This window comes from Colossoma macropomum, unplaced genomic scaffold (assembly GCF_904425465.1).
Source record: "Colossoma macropomum unplaced genomic scaffold, Colossoma_macropomum, whole genome shotgun sequence".
NCBI classification, from domain to species: Eukaryota; Metazoa; Chordata; class Actinopteri; order Characiformes; family Serrasalmidae; genus Colossoma; species Colossoma macropomum.
In genome coordinates this window covers 18,806,651-18,822,140 of record NW_023494810.1, presented here as the reverse complement: position 1 = coordinate 18,822,140, position 15,490 = coordinate 18,806,651, and the positions used below count along the sequence as shown (strand labels likewise).

Here is a 15,490-nt window from a genome sequence, read left to right as displayed (position 1 = left end):
AAATATTTCTTTTCAGGCCACAAACCAGCACAAACAAATGAGAGCATTTTGGCATGATCTGGACGTTTATGGGGGGCTGAGTGACGTCACTCATTGAAACACTGTGGCTTTATAATTTGAGAATTAAAATAGCACAAATGTTGCTTTAGACAGCACAAACGTAGCACAAAAAATGAGACCATTTTTGTGTGATTTACATGTTGATGGGGGCTAAGTCACGTCACAGGTAATAAAATATAATGTTTAATTTCTTAAAAACGCTGCCAGCACAAACGCAGCACAAACAAATAATAGTATTTTTATTCCATTTCTGACCACATGGGGGCCAGCTTCACAGAGGTTGGACATGAGAAGCACTTATGTTTATTACTTATGTTTAACTGTTCCAATACTTCAAAGGCACCATTTCTCTGTAGTCTCCTCCAAAAGGTGTGACCATCCCATACAGGCCCAAGCCATCTGGTTCCCCTGTGATCTTCGCTGGAGGACAGGTAGTTGCAGTAGTTTAACACATCTGTCCACTACATGCCGATGCCATTTTAAAAGTGCTTAAATAGTTCAGTGCCAGAGGTGGTTGAATTGACTTTTTGAGGTCTTTTGTTCCACATGCCTTAAACAGGAATTTTTCTAACAGTCGTGTTTAGCTTGCTCATTGCAAAACTAAACCAGTATCTCAGTAGAGCTTGTTTCTGACAAATAAAATTCTTGCTCCTAACCCAAATAATTCAACTCATGAAGGGTCTAAAAATTAGATGATTATTTGAATGAGGTGTACTGAAGCTAAAAACATTACATTGTAATTTGAGAGACTTCTGCAGCTTTTGGTTCCATCTTTGGTAGAAATAAGTATAGACAAAAGAAAACAACACAGTACACAAAAAATCTACATGGGTGGTTTGCCCAACTAGGCTCTGTCTTCACACTAAAGGTATGACAATGTGTGCTGACACAGCATAAACATTGCCTTCAAATCAATGATGTCAATGCTTAGACATAGTCTGGTATGTAGCACTTGTTTAGAGGGGACTGTTTTTGTGTTTGTTCATATTTTTTTTAGCTAATAAGTCCTGTGTTACTCTATTGTAAGTTAAATGTGCAGAATGTTCTTGAACACTGTTTTCTGATTACAGGCATATGCCATTCAAGGACAGCATGTGATCCCCCAACCTGATGTAAGTGGTCTTAAAGGCTCTGTTTGCCCCTACCTAACCACATGCCAGGTCGCCTTATTATTTGCACATAAAGTTACATTTATTTATTTCAGTCTACATCACAGTTAAATACAGAATTGAGCAGAAGAGTACACGATAAGCAGTTAACTGTCCATTACATATAACCGAAATTTAAATGTAAACAGAAAAACTGGATGTACTAAACTAAGAACTAAAATACTATATAGCCCCAGCTGTAATACATATAAATAATAAATATTCACAGTTGATGTTAAAAAACCTAATATCTCTTGTCACTGTTCTGTTTCTCAGTCTGTTAGTTTTTGCAGCAATGCATGTCAGTTGATTTTGATTCTTGGGGCCCTTGCCAGACTTGTTTGTCTTTTCTGTGGGCATTAGTCATTCAAAGGATGACTGAAAGCAGACATGTCATGTATAAGTTTTACAGCAGCTTTTTTCATCTTGACTGCTGTCGGAAGGACTAGAGCAGAATTAGATTTTACCATAATATTGATTGCTTTTTTTTTCTGGACACGTTCTAAAACAAACTCTTGTTTCTTTGAACAACCCACAAAAACATACCATATTCCAAACATGGCCTGGTCAGTGTGGAGTAGATTGTAAACCGGTCTGTCTGGGCAACGTTGTTTCTGGCCGTTACAGTAAGAAAATGCAAGCTTTTAATATGAAGGTCATTGCTTAAGGTGGTTTCTTAACCTCTTATGCAACAGGGTATATTTTGTTTTTTCCATCAGAATTTACATAACCAAATCGTAAGGCAAATTATTCAGTAACTGCATGAAATAAATGTCATTTTTTATTTTATTCATTAATTGTTTTGTAAAAGTTACCCTCAAATTAACAGAAAATGTGTTTTATGATCATACACATATTGCTGTATGCTTATAGTTTACTGCTGAAAGCCAAAAAAGACGCTCTTTGTATTTTTTTATAAAAATAATTTTTACAGAGCATCTCACTGAAGATAGTTTATAGCCCAGATTTGTGGAAAAATGGGTCAACTTTCAGTAGACAAAAAAATTGTGAGTTCAGCTTCTTCTATTATAAGGGTTTAAAATTACATTACCCATCTATTTGACTGAAAAGAAGACAGATACAGCTATCAAATGACACCCACCTTTTCAATGTAGCTTATGAAATATGAAAGTTATGAAGAATATGACAAAGTGTGTTTTGGAACCTACCGGTGGTCTCAAGAAGTTTAAAAAGTTAATGATAGCCCAGATATTTTACATTTGTCACTGGAATATTTGTCATCTGTCCTCCCAGAAATAAAGGGCCTGGCTGTTGGGCATTTTATTAAGGTGTTCATTGTTTGCGGTGGGTTCTTCACATCCTGGAGTTATGTTGGCTATGTGTTGCCTGTTGCCTCGCTTGACCAGCAAACCTAACCATGTTGCAATGCAGTGGTTCTTATGACTTATTTCCCAGTAAATTATTAACAAACAAACCAGTGTGAAGGAGGGAGAACACAACATCCAACAGTGTGAATGGGGGAGAACATTCTAGTCTCTCAGAACAATTACAGACAGGTATGCGACAAAAAACAAATGTTTATATTTGCTGGACATAATGGAATGTTGGGTCAGTGTGCCATGGCTTGTAAGAGAAATTCTATTTAAAATAAATAAATAAATAAACAAAGTTCTCAGTTCAAGGTGAAGTTTTACATATTTTGTAGATCGGACACGATAATGGGCTACTGTTACATTGACAAATCCATACCATGATAGCCATTGACATTCTGGTTCTAACTTTATTGTCCTGGTTGGCAAGCAGTATTTTTCACCCATTCCTCCAGGAATTTCATAGGCTCAAAATAATGTCTGCATGTCCTAATGGCGGTTTTGTGATATGGTTTTGCATTTAGTTAGCAGTGTTGCTGTCACACGGATTACAGTTTTCTTGCCCTCTGCCTTTCCACTTCTACAGCTTACCAAACTTCACCAGCTAGCTATGCAGCAGAGTCCTCTCCAGCTGACACCTAGCAACAAAGGTTTTACAGGTAGGCTTCATGATAAGGAGATACTAGCTCTATATGAAATAATGTATTATGACTATGCCTTGTGTATGTTTGTTTTTTGCCATAAATCTGGCATTAAAATAGTATTTGATGTAAACAAAAAAAAATACAGTTAATGCTCTTTATACACTTAATTTGTAGTTTTGTTCATTTCACTTTGAAAGTCATGAATGCAAGTCTTTTTTGTCTTGTCTGTATGTCAAATGTTTGTGGCACAGACGACTTTTCCATAAAACATTTTATGTAAAGCATAGGTAAACATTTCCATAAAGTGCAGGTTTTTAACCCTAGTCCTGAAGTACCTCCTGTCTTCCATATTTTTGTGTTGTCCTGCTCTGACATACCCTCTTCAGGAAGGGCTTGCTAATTAGTTGATGAGTTGAATCAGGTGTGCTGGGAGCAGAGCTAACACCAAAATGTCCTGGGGGTACTCCAGGAAAGGCATGGGAACCACTACAATAATGTATTTGTGGACACTACATTTGAATAAAGAGGGTTTTTGCATTCTTTTTTTTTAATGATCTTTTGTTGATTACCTCTGTTGACTTTCTATGTTTTCAGTGTTTTATAAGTGCTTTTCATGAATAAATTCAGTTCAAGTGTAATAAGTAAAACATATTTTAAGTAATTATTCATTTTATTGTTGATAGTATTTATAAACACATTAAAGTGAGTCTCACAATCCAAAACAGGGATCAAATGAATGATTATTAGTATTTTAAAAAGGTATTTGTTAACAATGAATGCATTACATAGTAGCAAGATAATATAGAAGTAGATATAACTACTTAAATTTTTAAAAAAATGATGTATACAATTACAAAGTAGTTTTTTAGAATTGAAAATGTTTTTATTCAAGTAAATGCTTAATATTTTAAATATATTATTATGAATTGTAATAGTAATGTAAAATAAAATAATTGATAAACACCATCAATGATTAGACTTTTATCATTTCATTTGTCATTTGTATGTCGCTAAATGATTAATGGTAGAATGTTATTGTTATGTAATTATTAACAACCATTAACAACCTATTAGATAATGATTAAGTTGCTCCTTATAAGGGCCTGTTATTATGAAATATTACTGTTAAAAACCAAAACAAATTACAAAATATACCATGACGGTTGTCATGGAATTTTCTTGGTTTTCTGATGGTGACTAATTGAGTTTAATCTGACCTTGCAGCTGCACTAGATGCCTCTGACCAGACGGGTTCCCATGAGATGACCATTCCAAATGATGTATGTACTTTTTTTTTTAAACAGTCCCTTTTTTTTGGTGTCAAAATGACACTATTAAACGAAAAGCTAGTTAAAACATTCTGTGCTACACAGGCTTTTTTTCGGTAAGTAAAGGCTTGAAGCGACAGCCCAATCGCAAAACTGCTGAGGGTAGGCTAAACCAGGGTTTCTTAATCTGTGGGCCAGAAAGCATCCTCTAGTGGTCTGTGGGCCTGTACTCAGAGGGAGGCAGTAATTCAGGCCAGTAAAGTCTCTGTAAGTCATAAAAACGGAGGGAGAAACGATTCATTTAATAATTAAATATCTAAGAATGAAATGTTTTCATGTATAACAAATAAAAATATTAACATGGAGACATACAAATAAAAACCTTGCAGTAGTGTGCTAATTAAATGTCATCAGCCTGAGACATCTGCGGGTGCGCAATGCAGACAGCAAACAGCTGAACCAGTCTGGCTGAAACCCGGGGTTCTCGGTCCTCTTCAAACCAAACCCTGTTCAGTTCACTGCTGATGAAAGCACGCTCTATGATCAAACGAGGGAATTCATCAACAGAGATGGCTTTCTTTCTCTTCTAGCGCCACGTTGGCACTGTACAGTCAGCATAATGTTTTAATGACTGACTTTTTAGACACTGAGCACAAGCTGCTGTTAAAAACAATAGACGAGCCATAAAATAATAGAGAAGAGATGCGTTTGATTTCAACTCACATTTCAACTTGGTCAAACATCAGCGACCTGAGTGGTTAAACTCATTTAACTGATAAATCAGTGACAAAGAAGCAGATACCAAATAAGATTTATCATTATTGTTAATTGTGATGACGCTAATCCAAAAGCCAAGTGAGTGGAGTGTGGTTTCTTTCAAATGAATCACAAAAAGCCTCAAAACTAGAGACATCTTGAGACCAAACATTTACTCTCTTGGAAAAGCCAGCGATGCACTGCAGCTCCAAATGCATCTACCTTGTACATTTGTCATCTGTATGTCACTAAATAATTAATTATTATAATGGTAGAATGTTATTGTTATGTAATTACTAACAACCATTAACAAACTATTAGATAATGATTAGGGGTTTTGCATTACTTCATTTTTCAGATATAGATGATAAAACTATGGCATTGACAAGATCAAAATACTCAATAAAGAGCACATTGAGTGCAGTCTTTTTTCAAAGCTAAAACAGCAATTTCACTTGCGTTAACAATAGTAAATAACATGGCTATTGCCCAGTTTATCTCAAGGTTACTGTAGAACCTAGCTGAACAACATAAGCATCAAGAGAGAGCTAAAAAATGCTCTCCCCTGAGCAAAGTATTGATTTATTATGTTTGGTAAATTATGGTTGCAAAATTGCATTTAACTCACTCTGAGAGACTTTTCATTTAATCGTGCAATCCAAGCACTCTCAAAATACTTCTTTGTAAAGCCACAACTCCTGGCCAGAGCGACATTAAACTTCTGTGTCCAGGGGGATAGCTAAGTTACAAGCTTATAAACATTTGCCATTCATAAATTCATACTGATTTGCGGCTGTGAAAATAGTCAAAATTGTCCTGTTTTTATATGTAATGTGTTCCTACAAGATTTTCAATAAGTTGTCACTACCAGGCAAATATCTCTACAGCAGCATTTAAGATCTGAATAAGAAGCTAACTTCAGCTTCATCTAGAATCCAAAGCATTACTTTATCAGGCTCTCTGCGTGCTAAAGATTTATCTACTTGAATAAATTTGGCTATGCAAACAGTTAAGCTCTTTTTATACGTTTTGCATTTACATACCTGTCCAGGAACATTGCTAATTCCACTTTGCGTATAATAATTTTCTTAGCCTTTGAAAGGCAGTGCTAATGTTGATTCTTGTTTTAGCACCTTTCTTACCCCCCCAACGGTACTAGAACCTGCTGGCACAGGTCCGCCATGTTTTCTTAATGGGCGGACTAATGTGGGATGTCTTGTTAAATGACTGACAGGAGCCCTCTACTATGTCCTGCAGTTTTCCAAACATGTTTTCTCAGCCACACAATACACTTGTGCTGATGGCATTGCTAAAACAATTTTTTTTTTTCTAATCATGTTCTACATATTTCTCAGGTTATTTGTACCAGTAATAAAATAAATTGATTGACCAAAGCACCCTTAAAAGAAGTCTGCTTTATCTTAACAGCATGAGTAGTATGTCAAAAATAGCCCCACTTCAGTTAGTTAACAATATCAATGATGAATACGTTAACAAAAACTGCTTTTTATCAGGAATATCTGAACCCCAGTTTCAAAGGTAGTAGGTTAGGGCTACAACTGTTAGTGGACGAAGTCGATGTTGTCCAAGAAAAGTCATCAATGTGTTTTTATTGTCAGCTCATCATATATCAAAAGTTCTCTTCAGTGCGCTGCAATGTTTTTATATTTAGGTTGACACATGTTGTCATTCTGACAGATTGCAATACATTATTGTAGCAGTTGGATAGCTCAGTTAATGACACAATCAGCCCAGATACAGAAGTTTGAAGGTTTGATTTCTCCATATAGAAAGAAACCACACCAATTAGTGGAGTGAAAAAAGTAAATTGTTTTTAAAAACAATACTTTTTAATAATAAAAATGTTGAGGCATAGTTATTTTATATTTGATGAACTTAAAAAGAACAGTAACAAAATAGTAGTTGTGGCATGTGCAAAAGTTTGGACACCTTACTCAGTCAGTACTTGGTAACACACCCATTGGCACATATCACAGCTAGAAGTTTTTCTTTTCTTTATGTAGGAATTTCCACCTACTCTTCTATGCAGAACTCTTCTAGTACTACAACATTCTTGGGCTGTCTCGTGTGCAAGCTCTACTGAAGATCTACCCAAACGTTTTCAATGATATTTAAGTCAGGGGGCTAGAGTGCCATTCTAAAAGCTTCAGCATGGATTTCTGAAGTAGTTCCCGGGGGATTTTGAAGTATGTTTTGAGTCACTGTCCTGCTGTAGACACCAGCTTCTTTTCAGCTTCAGTTTCTTGACTGAGTATGCCACATTTGCTTCCAGAATTTTCTAGTATTTTTTGGAATCTTTTCTTCCATTTACCTGCGCAATGTTACCTGTGCCACTGGTTGCTGCACAACCTTAAAGCATATTAGATCCAACCCTGTTGATTTTGTCAAATCCGGCTCTGATTTTGTTTTGTTTTTTTTTGTTTTTTTCCTCAAAACATACCTTTGGTGTGTTAATAATTCTGGCCAAAGGGTTCCTTTGTTACCTCAGTCCGTAGCACTTGTTTCCAAAATTCCTCTGACTTGTCTAGATGCTGTTTTGCATGCTTTAGATGTTTGTGATGAGGTTACAGGCGAAGTTTTCTTCTGATAGACTCTTCTGTGCAGATCATTTGTGCAATGCTGCAGAGGAGAACCACATTACCACTCTTGTGAACAGGTTTTACTTTGCTTTTCTGGCCAGCATACAAGCAGTTCCATCTGAGAGTGTTCTAGGTCTTCTAGATCTTGACTTGACTTTCACAGCTTCCCTTAACTGCCGTTTATTCATGATATTTTGGACAGTGGAAATTACGAGCTGGAAGTGATTTGATATCTTTTTATAGCCTTCCCCTGCTCAGCTTGCAGGTTAGAGGAGCCCATGGTTGTTGAGTGTTACAATGAGGTTTGAAGAGTCAGAAAATGTATTACACTCTGCAGTTGACAGCTGAAAATTCCTAAAGGCAGTCCCTTAACATGCCTAGCCAGTCCTAATAAGTCAATTAAGGTTTAATGAGTTATGTTCTGAGACTTCACTCCTGGATGGATGTTCAGACTTGTGCACATGCCACAATTACTGTTTTTGTGTGCATGAAGATTTTAATAACAATGTTATTTTTTAAAGATCAAAATGATGATTATGATGGATTATGATATTTTTACCCATATATATATATATACACACACACACACACACACACATGCACATATATACAGACTCTAGCAATCAAAATATATGACAAGCACATTACTGTAAACCAATCACAGCATGTATGGGCTCAACCAATCAGCTCAAGCCTTACAGTGCAGTAGGAACAGAGCATTTGCACAGCTCCAGCGCGGCTCGGATCGCAGCAGGCAAGTTTTTTTAGGTACATTTGGAGAACTGTTCATGTTGGAGATCAACATTAACAGACTATTAAAGCTCAATCAAAAATAAGAGAGGATTTCTTAGAGACTTAATTAGGAGCAAACACAAAAGAGCTTTCTTTATCTCCTTTTACTGTGCAGACAAATGTATAGCTTATCAGCAGCAACATCAGCAATTTACCCAGCGTTGATTTTTGCTGTAATATATTTCACTAGTAATCATGCTGATCACTTCATATAGAATCAGACATTATTACTGCATTTCACGGTTAAACAGCTACACAGCCTCCTCAGTTAAAGACAAACACCAAGGCAGAGAGAGGAAGATTTATAAAAGAAAGAAGAAACCTGTAAACACGGTACCTGTTTAGCTCAGATCAGCTAGCTTGGCTAACGCTGCCTCAGGCCAGAGTCGAGTTGTGAGAGCGGAGATCTCAGCAGGTTTTGTGTTTGGTCGCTAATAATGACGCCGTTTTCTTTAGTTTGTGTGAAAATGAATACAGACGACTGCTTGGATGCGGTCTGTTCCTCGTGTGTGCTGGTTCAGTTCTTCTCTGTCCTTCTCCACTAAACTGGACATTTTTAGTGTTTTTCCTGCTGGAGCTGCTGTTTTTTGATTGGTGAATCTTTTAAATCGCGCGTCGTTCTTACTGGTTTCTGATCTGATATGCTCTAATTTATTTTTACTCTAACATTATGAAAATTAAAGCAGCGAAGTAAAAGTATTTCAATCAAAATTAACTCACGTAGGAGTAAAAGTACTATGATTTAGTTCTACTCCAAAAAGTACCGTTACAGGGAAAACTGTGCTCAAGTACAGTAACGAGAGTAAGTGTAATTTGTTACTTACACCTCTGATGCTAATTTTAAAACTTTGCAGTTTTAGTAATTACTTGTCTACATTTCTGGCTAATATAATTGTTATGCTGAATGTGACAGCTCTCAGCCACTTATCTTCAGTGTCCTATTGGCACTAGAAAATACAAAATCGTTTCTGTAGGGCCTCTTAGCAGAAACACTGTTCTTACACTTTCCCACTGAAACAAGTCTAACATGTTTATCTTTGGAAGTTGATTGCTACTTTTGTATTTTGTAAGGATTGTAAGGTAGTTCAGATCTATAGAGTAAAAAGGTGATACAACATACCACTTCTACATACCAAATAACAGCACCTCAGTATGTCCTTGTCTGTTTTAGTGGTGAAGAAAATTTAATTTGTTTCAGAAAAATGACAGGTGAACTTTAATAATTTACAGTACTAGCACTAGATATCTGGCTAACCTTCACAGTCTCTGAATTTTAGCATCTGTAAATATATGTTAAACTTTGTATTGAAACATAATTATTCTGAGAGCCAGCCATGGTTTTATGTTAGATCTTGTACCTGTGTATAGTGGACAATCTTTCTGCCATAGTCCCTTCCATCTTCCTTGCAGCAGGAAAAAAGATATGGGTTTCCTTGAAGGTACTGTTACAAAATTCACAACTAGCATAGAAAGCAATTCTTTATCCTGCTCCTGGCGACCCACAGCACTGCACAGTTTCAACACCCCTAATCCAGCTCCTAAAGGGCTTCATAATCAGTCGGAGAGCTCGATCCGGTGTATTACTGTGACATCATTCCTGTTTTTCAAAGTTGCTGGCAAGAGTGTGTGCTGCTTTATTTGCTCTATCTTGCTAGTGTCTTGCAGCTTTTACATTTTCAATTAGCTGTTGCATATGACTTGCAATTAATTACAAGCACCGACTTTTGGAAGTCACTTCTGTGCTCATCGGATTCGAAAGACACCTTGAAAGGACTCGATTCAGCTGACGAAACAACGTAAGTATTAGTAGGGCAGACCACAAGCTGTTGCTTTGCTCTGTGTCTTGTTTGTGAGAAGTGTATGTTAGTTTCGTGCTTGACAGAGACAATTACACAGTTAGGTGTGCTCACCCATTCACGTGTCAAACAAGTCTGCCCCACTCAGTGAGACACCCTCTGAGACGCATGTTGAAAGAGCTTTGGTTATAGATGATTCTGTTTTACAGCATGTAAGCTTCTCCTTTGGGGGTGTCATTAACAGTTACTTACAGAAACCTGAAGTTAGGCGTAGATATTCGAGAGTAGTCGTCTACGACAGTCAGAAATAACTTAAGATAACATTAAAGAGCTGTGTAAATTAGCTCAGACAATGTCTGATGCCGTAATATGCTCTGGCCCCATCCCAGTTTGGAGTGGTGCCGAAATCTACAGCAGGTTATGGTCGCTGAACTGCTGGTTGTCCAAGTGGTGCTCAGAAAATAATGCGGGATTTGTAGATAATTGCTTTACCTTTGAGCGCAAGCCTGGTCTTTTGAATCAGGACAGTATCCACCCCTCGCAGGAGGGTGCTGCTCTCATTTCCTGTAGCATAGCTCATACTCTCTCAGATAGCCATCAGTGTAGGAAAGTCAGTCCTAGACAAACCAGGGCCAAGGCAAGGCAGCAGACAAACAGGCTGAACCGACTGTCTGCTAGCTGCTTTGAGATGCTGCAAATGTTCCACCCAATTGTTTCCCAAATAAAACAAAACATCAAAAATTCCCAAAAAGGCATTTATATCTATCTTAGACTCTGTAGGTTTCACTCAGAATATAAAGGGGCCCACTCATTATTGCAGCCACACTCGACTTAATTTTGACCTTTGGTGTAAACCTAGGTCATTAAGTTATTCTCCCCCAGAGGACAGCAGTCTCAGATCATTACCTAATCTTAAATAAAATTCACTTTAGTCGTAATGTATGTTCATCGCCATGCTGTCGTGTTAAGCAGACTATAACCTCCACAGCTGGTAGCTTTATCAGAAACCTCCCACAATTAGCTTAGAGGGTACTTTTCATTCTACTCTACGTAATGTGACTCTATTAAAAAGCGAAATAATAAGGCAGAAAAAGCTTGCCCCATGATACATTGTTCATACTCAATATGTCCATATTTCTTTGATAATAAAATTGAAAAATATCAAGCAAAAAATTCAGAATGCACAGTTAACTCTACAAACCTGCTGCCTTACAAAGCCAATCCAGATCTTGAGAATATTGTAACTACTCCAGAGAGGCTAGAACCAATTCCTGCTCCAAGCTTAATTTTGCTCTAAATTTTGCCAGATATAACCAAACATATTCTGTCAATAATAAACTCCTCTCTTAGCCTTGGCTATATTCCAAAAACTCTTAAACTAGCAGCATTTAGACCTCTGATTAAGAAAGCTAATCTAATGCCTGCGAATTTTCAAATTATAGGCCTATCTCGAAGTTTCTATTTGCATAGAAATCACATACATAAAAAAAATTCAGTTTGGTTTTAGGCCACATCATAGTGCAGAGACAGCACTAGTGAAAATTGTTTTATTCTTCTCTAACCAAGGAAATGTGTCTTTGCCAGTCCTCCTTGATCTTAGTGCAGCATGTGATACAATAGACAACTCTATCTTACTAGATAGACAGGAATAGCTCTTTCCTGGTTCAGATCTTACCCAACTGATCGCTGTAAGTTTGTAAATGTAAACGGCAAATCATCTGTTCTTGCAAAAGTAAAGTATGGTGTTATACAGGGCTCTGTTTTAGAACCTTTATTCTTCAAATTATATATGCTACCACTGGGTACTATTATCAGTAAATATGGCATCAGTTTCCACTGCTACTCTGATGACACACAGTAAACTTCAACTTAAGATTAATATCAGCACAGACAGGCAGCTGGAGGACCGTTGTCTAGCACAGCTTTGTCATGCCCCTAGTTCAACTCATCCGTTAATTACCAGATTCATTAGTCAAGTCAAAGTTTGCTTATATAGTGCTTTTTACATCCGGTGTTGTCACAAAGCAGCAGAAAAATCCAGTTCTAGGTTCCCATGAGCAAAGCCAGTGGCGACAGTAGCAGGGAAAAACTCCCTAAGAGCAAGAACAAGAAACTTTGAGGGGAACCAAGACTCAAAAAGTAAACCCATCCTCTGGCTGACACAGGACAGCAAAACAACACGAGATACATGAACTGAGAATAAGATTACAACATTCTGTATTTTAATAACATTAAAATACAGAAAAGGGGAAAGCACATGAAGCAATGGCTAGAATTAAAAAGTTTGTGTCTGTATATGCAGCAGTTGCATGGAAGGTGAGTGGCATGCAGGTGAGTTTTGCACAGCAGGAAGTTCCATGGTGGTAAATCTGGTCCAGAAGGCAGGCGAGCAGTGGTCACCTGATCAAAGCATCTGAAGCAACAGCATTAGACCACACAGGATGGGCAGTTGTTCAGCATGGCAAAGAAAACATACAGACAGTTATGTTAAGAGAGACTGATTAGGGTATACAGTGTTAAGAGAGTGCAGCAGAGACTCTGGCAGGTCTAGCTATTTCAGCCTAACTAAAAGGGAGAGCCAGAAGGTAACAAAGATATGAGGGCTACCTGAGGTGTCAGCAGCTCTCCACTGTCAGCAAATGTGAGTGAATGTGTGAGAGCAGTGGGATGACAGCACCAACAGACTCAGTTTACCATAATACTCTTTGTACCTCCAGATCTGCATGTTTTATCTAACAGGAAAAACTAATTAACACTGACAGCTCTGGGAGAGACTACGGTTTATGCTGCAGGGCATAAGAGCGGCCTTCCGCAAGGGGTGTATACTGTCCCGACTCAAAAGACCAGGCTTGCCCTCAAAAGTAGATCACTTATCTACAAAGCCCACATTGTTGTCTGAGCACCACTTGGACAACCAACAGTTCACCGACCATAACTTGCTATACACTTCGGTGCCACGTTGAACTGATATGGGGCCAGAGCATATTACGGCATTGGACATCGTCTGGGCTAATTTGCACACCTCTTTAATGTTATCTTTAGTTATTTCTGACTGCTGCAGATAAACATCATTAGTATCTACATAAAATACTATCCATGAATACCTACGGCTAGCTAGCAGCTTTAGGTAATGTCTGGCACCTTGGTTCCTGGTATACAACTAACTGCTACTAGCGCCCCTAAAGGAGAAGCTGTTTTCACGTGCTGTGAAATAGAATCAGCTATAAACCAGAGTACTTTCAACAGGCGTCTCAGAGGGTGTCTCATTGAGTGGGGCAAACCTTTTGGACATGTGAATGGGAGAGGGGTGGTGCTCGCATGTGGAGGCTTTAGCATTAGCTTTACCTTTGCAACTATGTCGCTGAGACGCTTCCCATTCGTCCCACTGTGAGGGCTTTGCTGCTGGAGGTGAGGGTGTGCTAACTCTCCCTATGGCACCCAGGGCTTCTAACAGCAAGTCTGAGCCCTTCTGACTAGCCCTGTTGTTGTTTTTTTTTTATTTCCAGATGCACACCTGTAACTGTATAATCTTGTCCATCAAGAAAGAAACTTAAGACTGCTCACAAATGAAGCTAGTAACACTGCTGTTACTAGTGATGGATGAAGAGTCATGGCTAAATATGCTGCACTTAGAGCAAAGCTTCATCAGCTGATTTGAGTACTTTCCAGGTGTCTTGCAAATCTGATGACAGAAAACAGTGACCTTCAAAAGTGGTTGTGTTTAATTGTGAGTAGTATGCCACAATTACTTCTAAAGGTAAGAAACAGCAAGAGACTAGCAAGATAGAGCAGAGACAACAGCAAACACCAGCATAAAACAGGAATTCAGTAGGTGTGTTTGAGCAGAGAAATCACCAAATTCTGCAGGACTGTGGCAACTCCAGGGCCAGAGTTGTCCTGAAATACACCATCAGTTTCTGAAGTGCAACTGCTTTTATGGCCCATTTTACTTAGTGTGTGTGTGTGCGCGTGTGTGTTCAATGTTCGTTGTGATGTCTGTGACTTTAGTTTGGGTAAAAGCACATATTGACGTACTGACATATAAAAAATAGTTTTTAATTGATATGACTTGATATGATGACTATAAAACCTTTTGTCAGAGAATTTTGTACCCTTTTACTACTGTGACTGTTAAGAGATGAAAAATAATTCCCATTTGCCCAAATGCCTATAGTACGCTATGCCCATTTGTGAATCTTTGTGTTTCTTTGTGCATTATTTGAGCCACCACGATTGCTCTTGTGTTTCTGCTTGTCCAGTGGTACCTGTATCTTTTATGTTGTGCAGGTCAGTGCAATAGCAGAATGAGTACTTCCTGGCCCCGAAGAACGTTGCTATGTTTCACCACCTGGGGGACTACAGACTAAAAATTATTAAGAGATCATAGGAGACATAAGATGGAAAACAATCATAGATGCGAACTAGCAGAAAAGGACTGCATGAACAAATGCTTCTCTATTTGATGTGTACGTGTACAAAACCCTGTTGCTTTACTACTAAGACCCCTTCTTTTGAGGCTTGCGACCCTGATTATATTAGGACACAACATACATTTTTAGTTTATCTATTTTATCAAGCAGAATTCCTAGTATCTGGAAAACAGCACATGTAATTCCACTTTACAAAGGAGGTGATGTCTCAGATTACAATAACTAGAGACCCATCTCAAAATTGTCATGCTTAGCCAAAATTTTAGAAACCTCAGTGAATGATAAACTCAAGACATTTCTAAATAGAAACTCGGTTTTGCCTAACTACCAGTCTGGTTTTAGAGAAAAGCATAGCACAATCTCTGCTGCTACTCTCATCTATTATTTATATGCCGATGACACCGTCTTGTACTGCTTGGCTGACTATATTGGTACAGCATTGGATAAACTGCAGCATTGTTTTAATGCCTTACAATCAGCTTTTTACAATCATAAACTAGTCTTAAATGTTGAGAAAACTAAGTTTTTGCTGTTTTCCAGAGCCTCTAACATTGGTTTGAACACTATCACAACTCTGAAGGGATCTGACATTGAAAGAGTTAGTGAGTACAAATACCTTGATACACAGCTAGATGATAAATGCACTTTTAAACACCATAGTAACA

At 37.9% G+C, this 15,490-nt stretch overlaps 1 protein-coding gene across 5 annotated transcripts in view; it reads left to right on the top strand.

Annotated features, from left to right (window-relative positions):
• LOC118800003 (poly(rC)-binding protein 2-like) overlaps positions 1–15,490 on the top strand; it is a 61,271-nt gene that overhangs the window by 31,222 nt on the left and 14,559 nt on the right. For all 5 annotated transcript variants that reach the window (XM_036560153.1, XM_036560151.1, XM_036560150.1 and 2 more), the window contains 4 exons: positions 417–491; positions 1,131–1,172; positions 3,126–3,198; positions 4,408–4,463. In XM_036560153.1, coding sequence (XP_036416046.1) covers positions 417–491; positions 1,131–1,172; positions 3,126–3,198; positions 4,408–4,463 — 246 coding nt within the window. The remainder of the gene's footprint in view (positions 1–416; positions 492–1,130; positions 1,173–3,125; positions 3,199–4,407; positions 4,464–15,490) is intronic.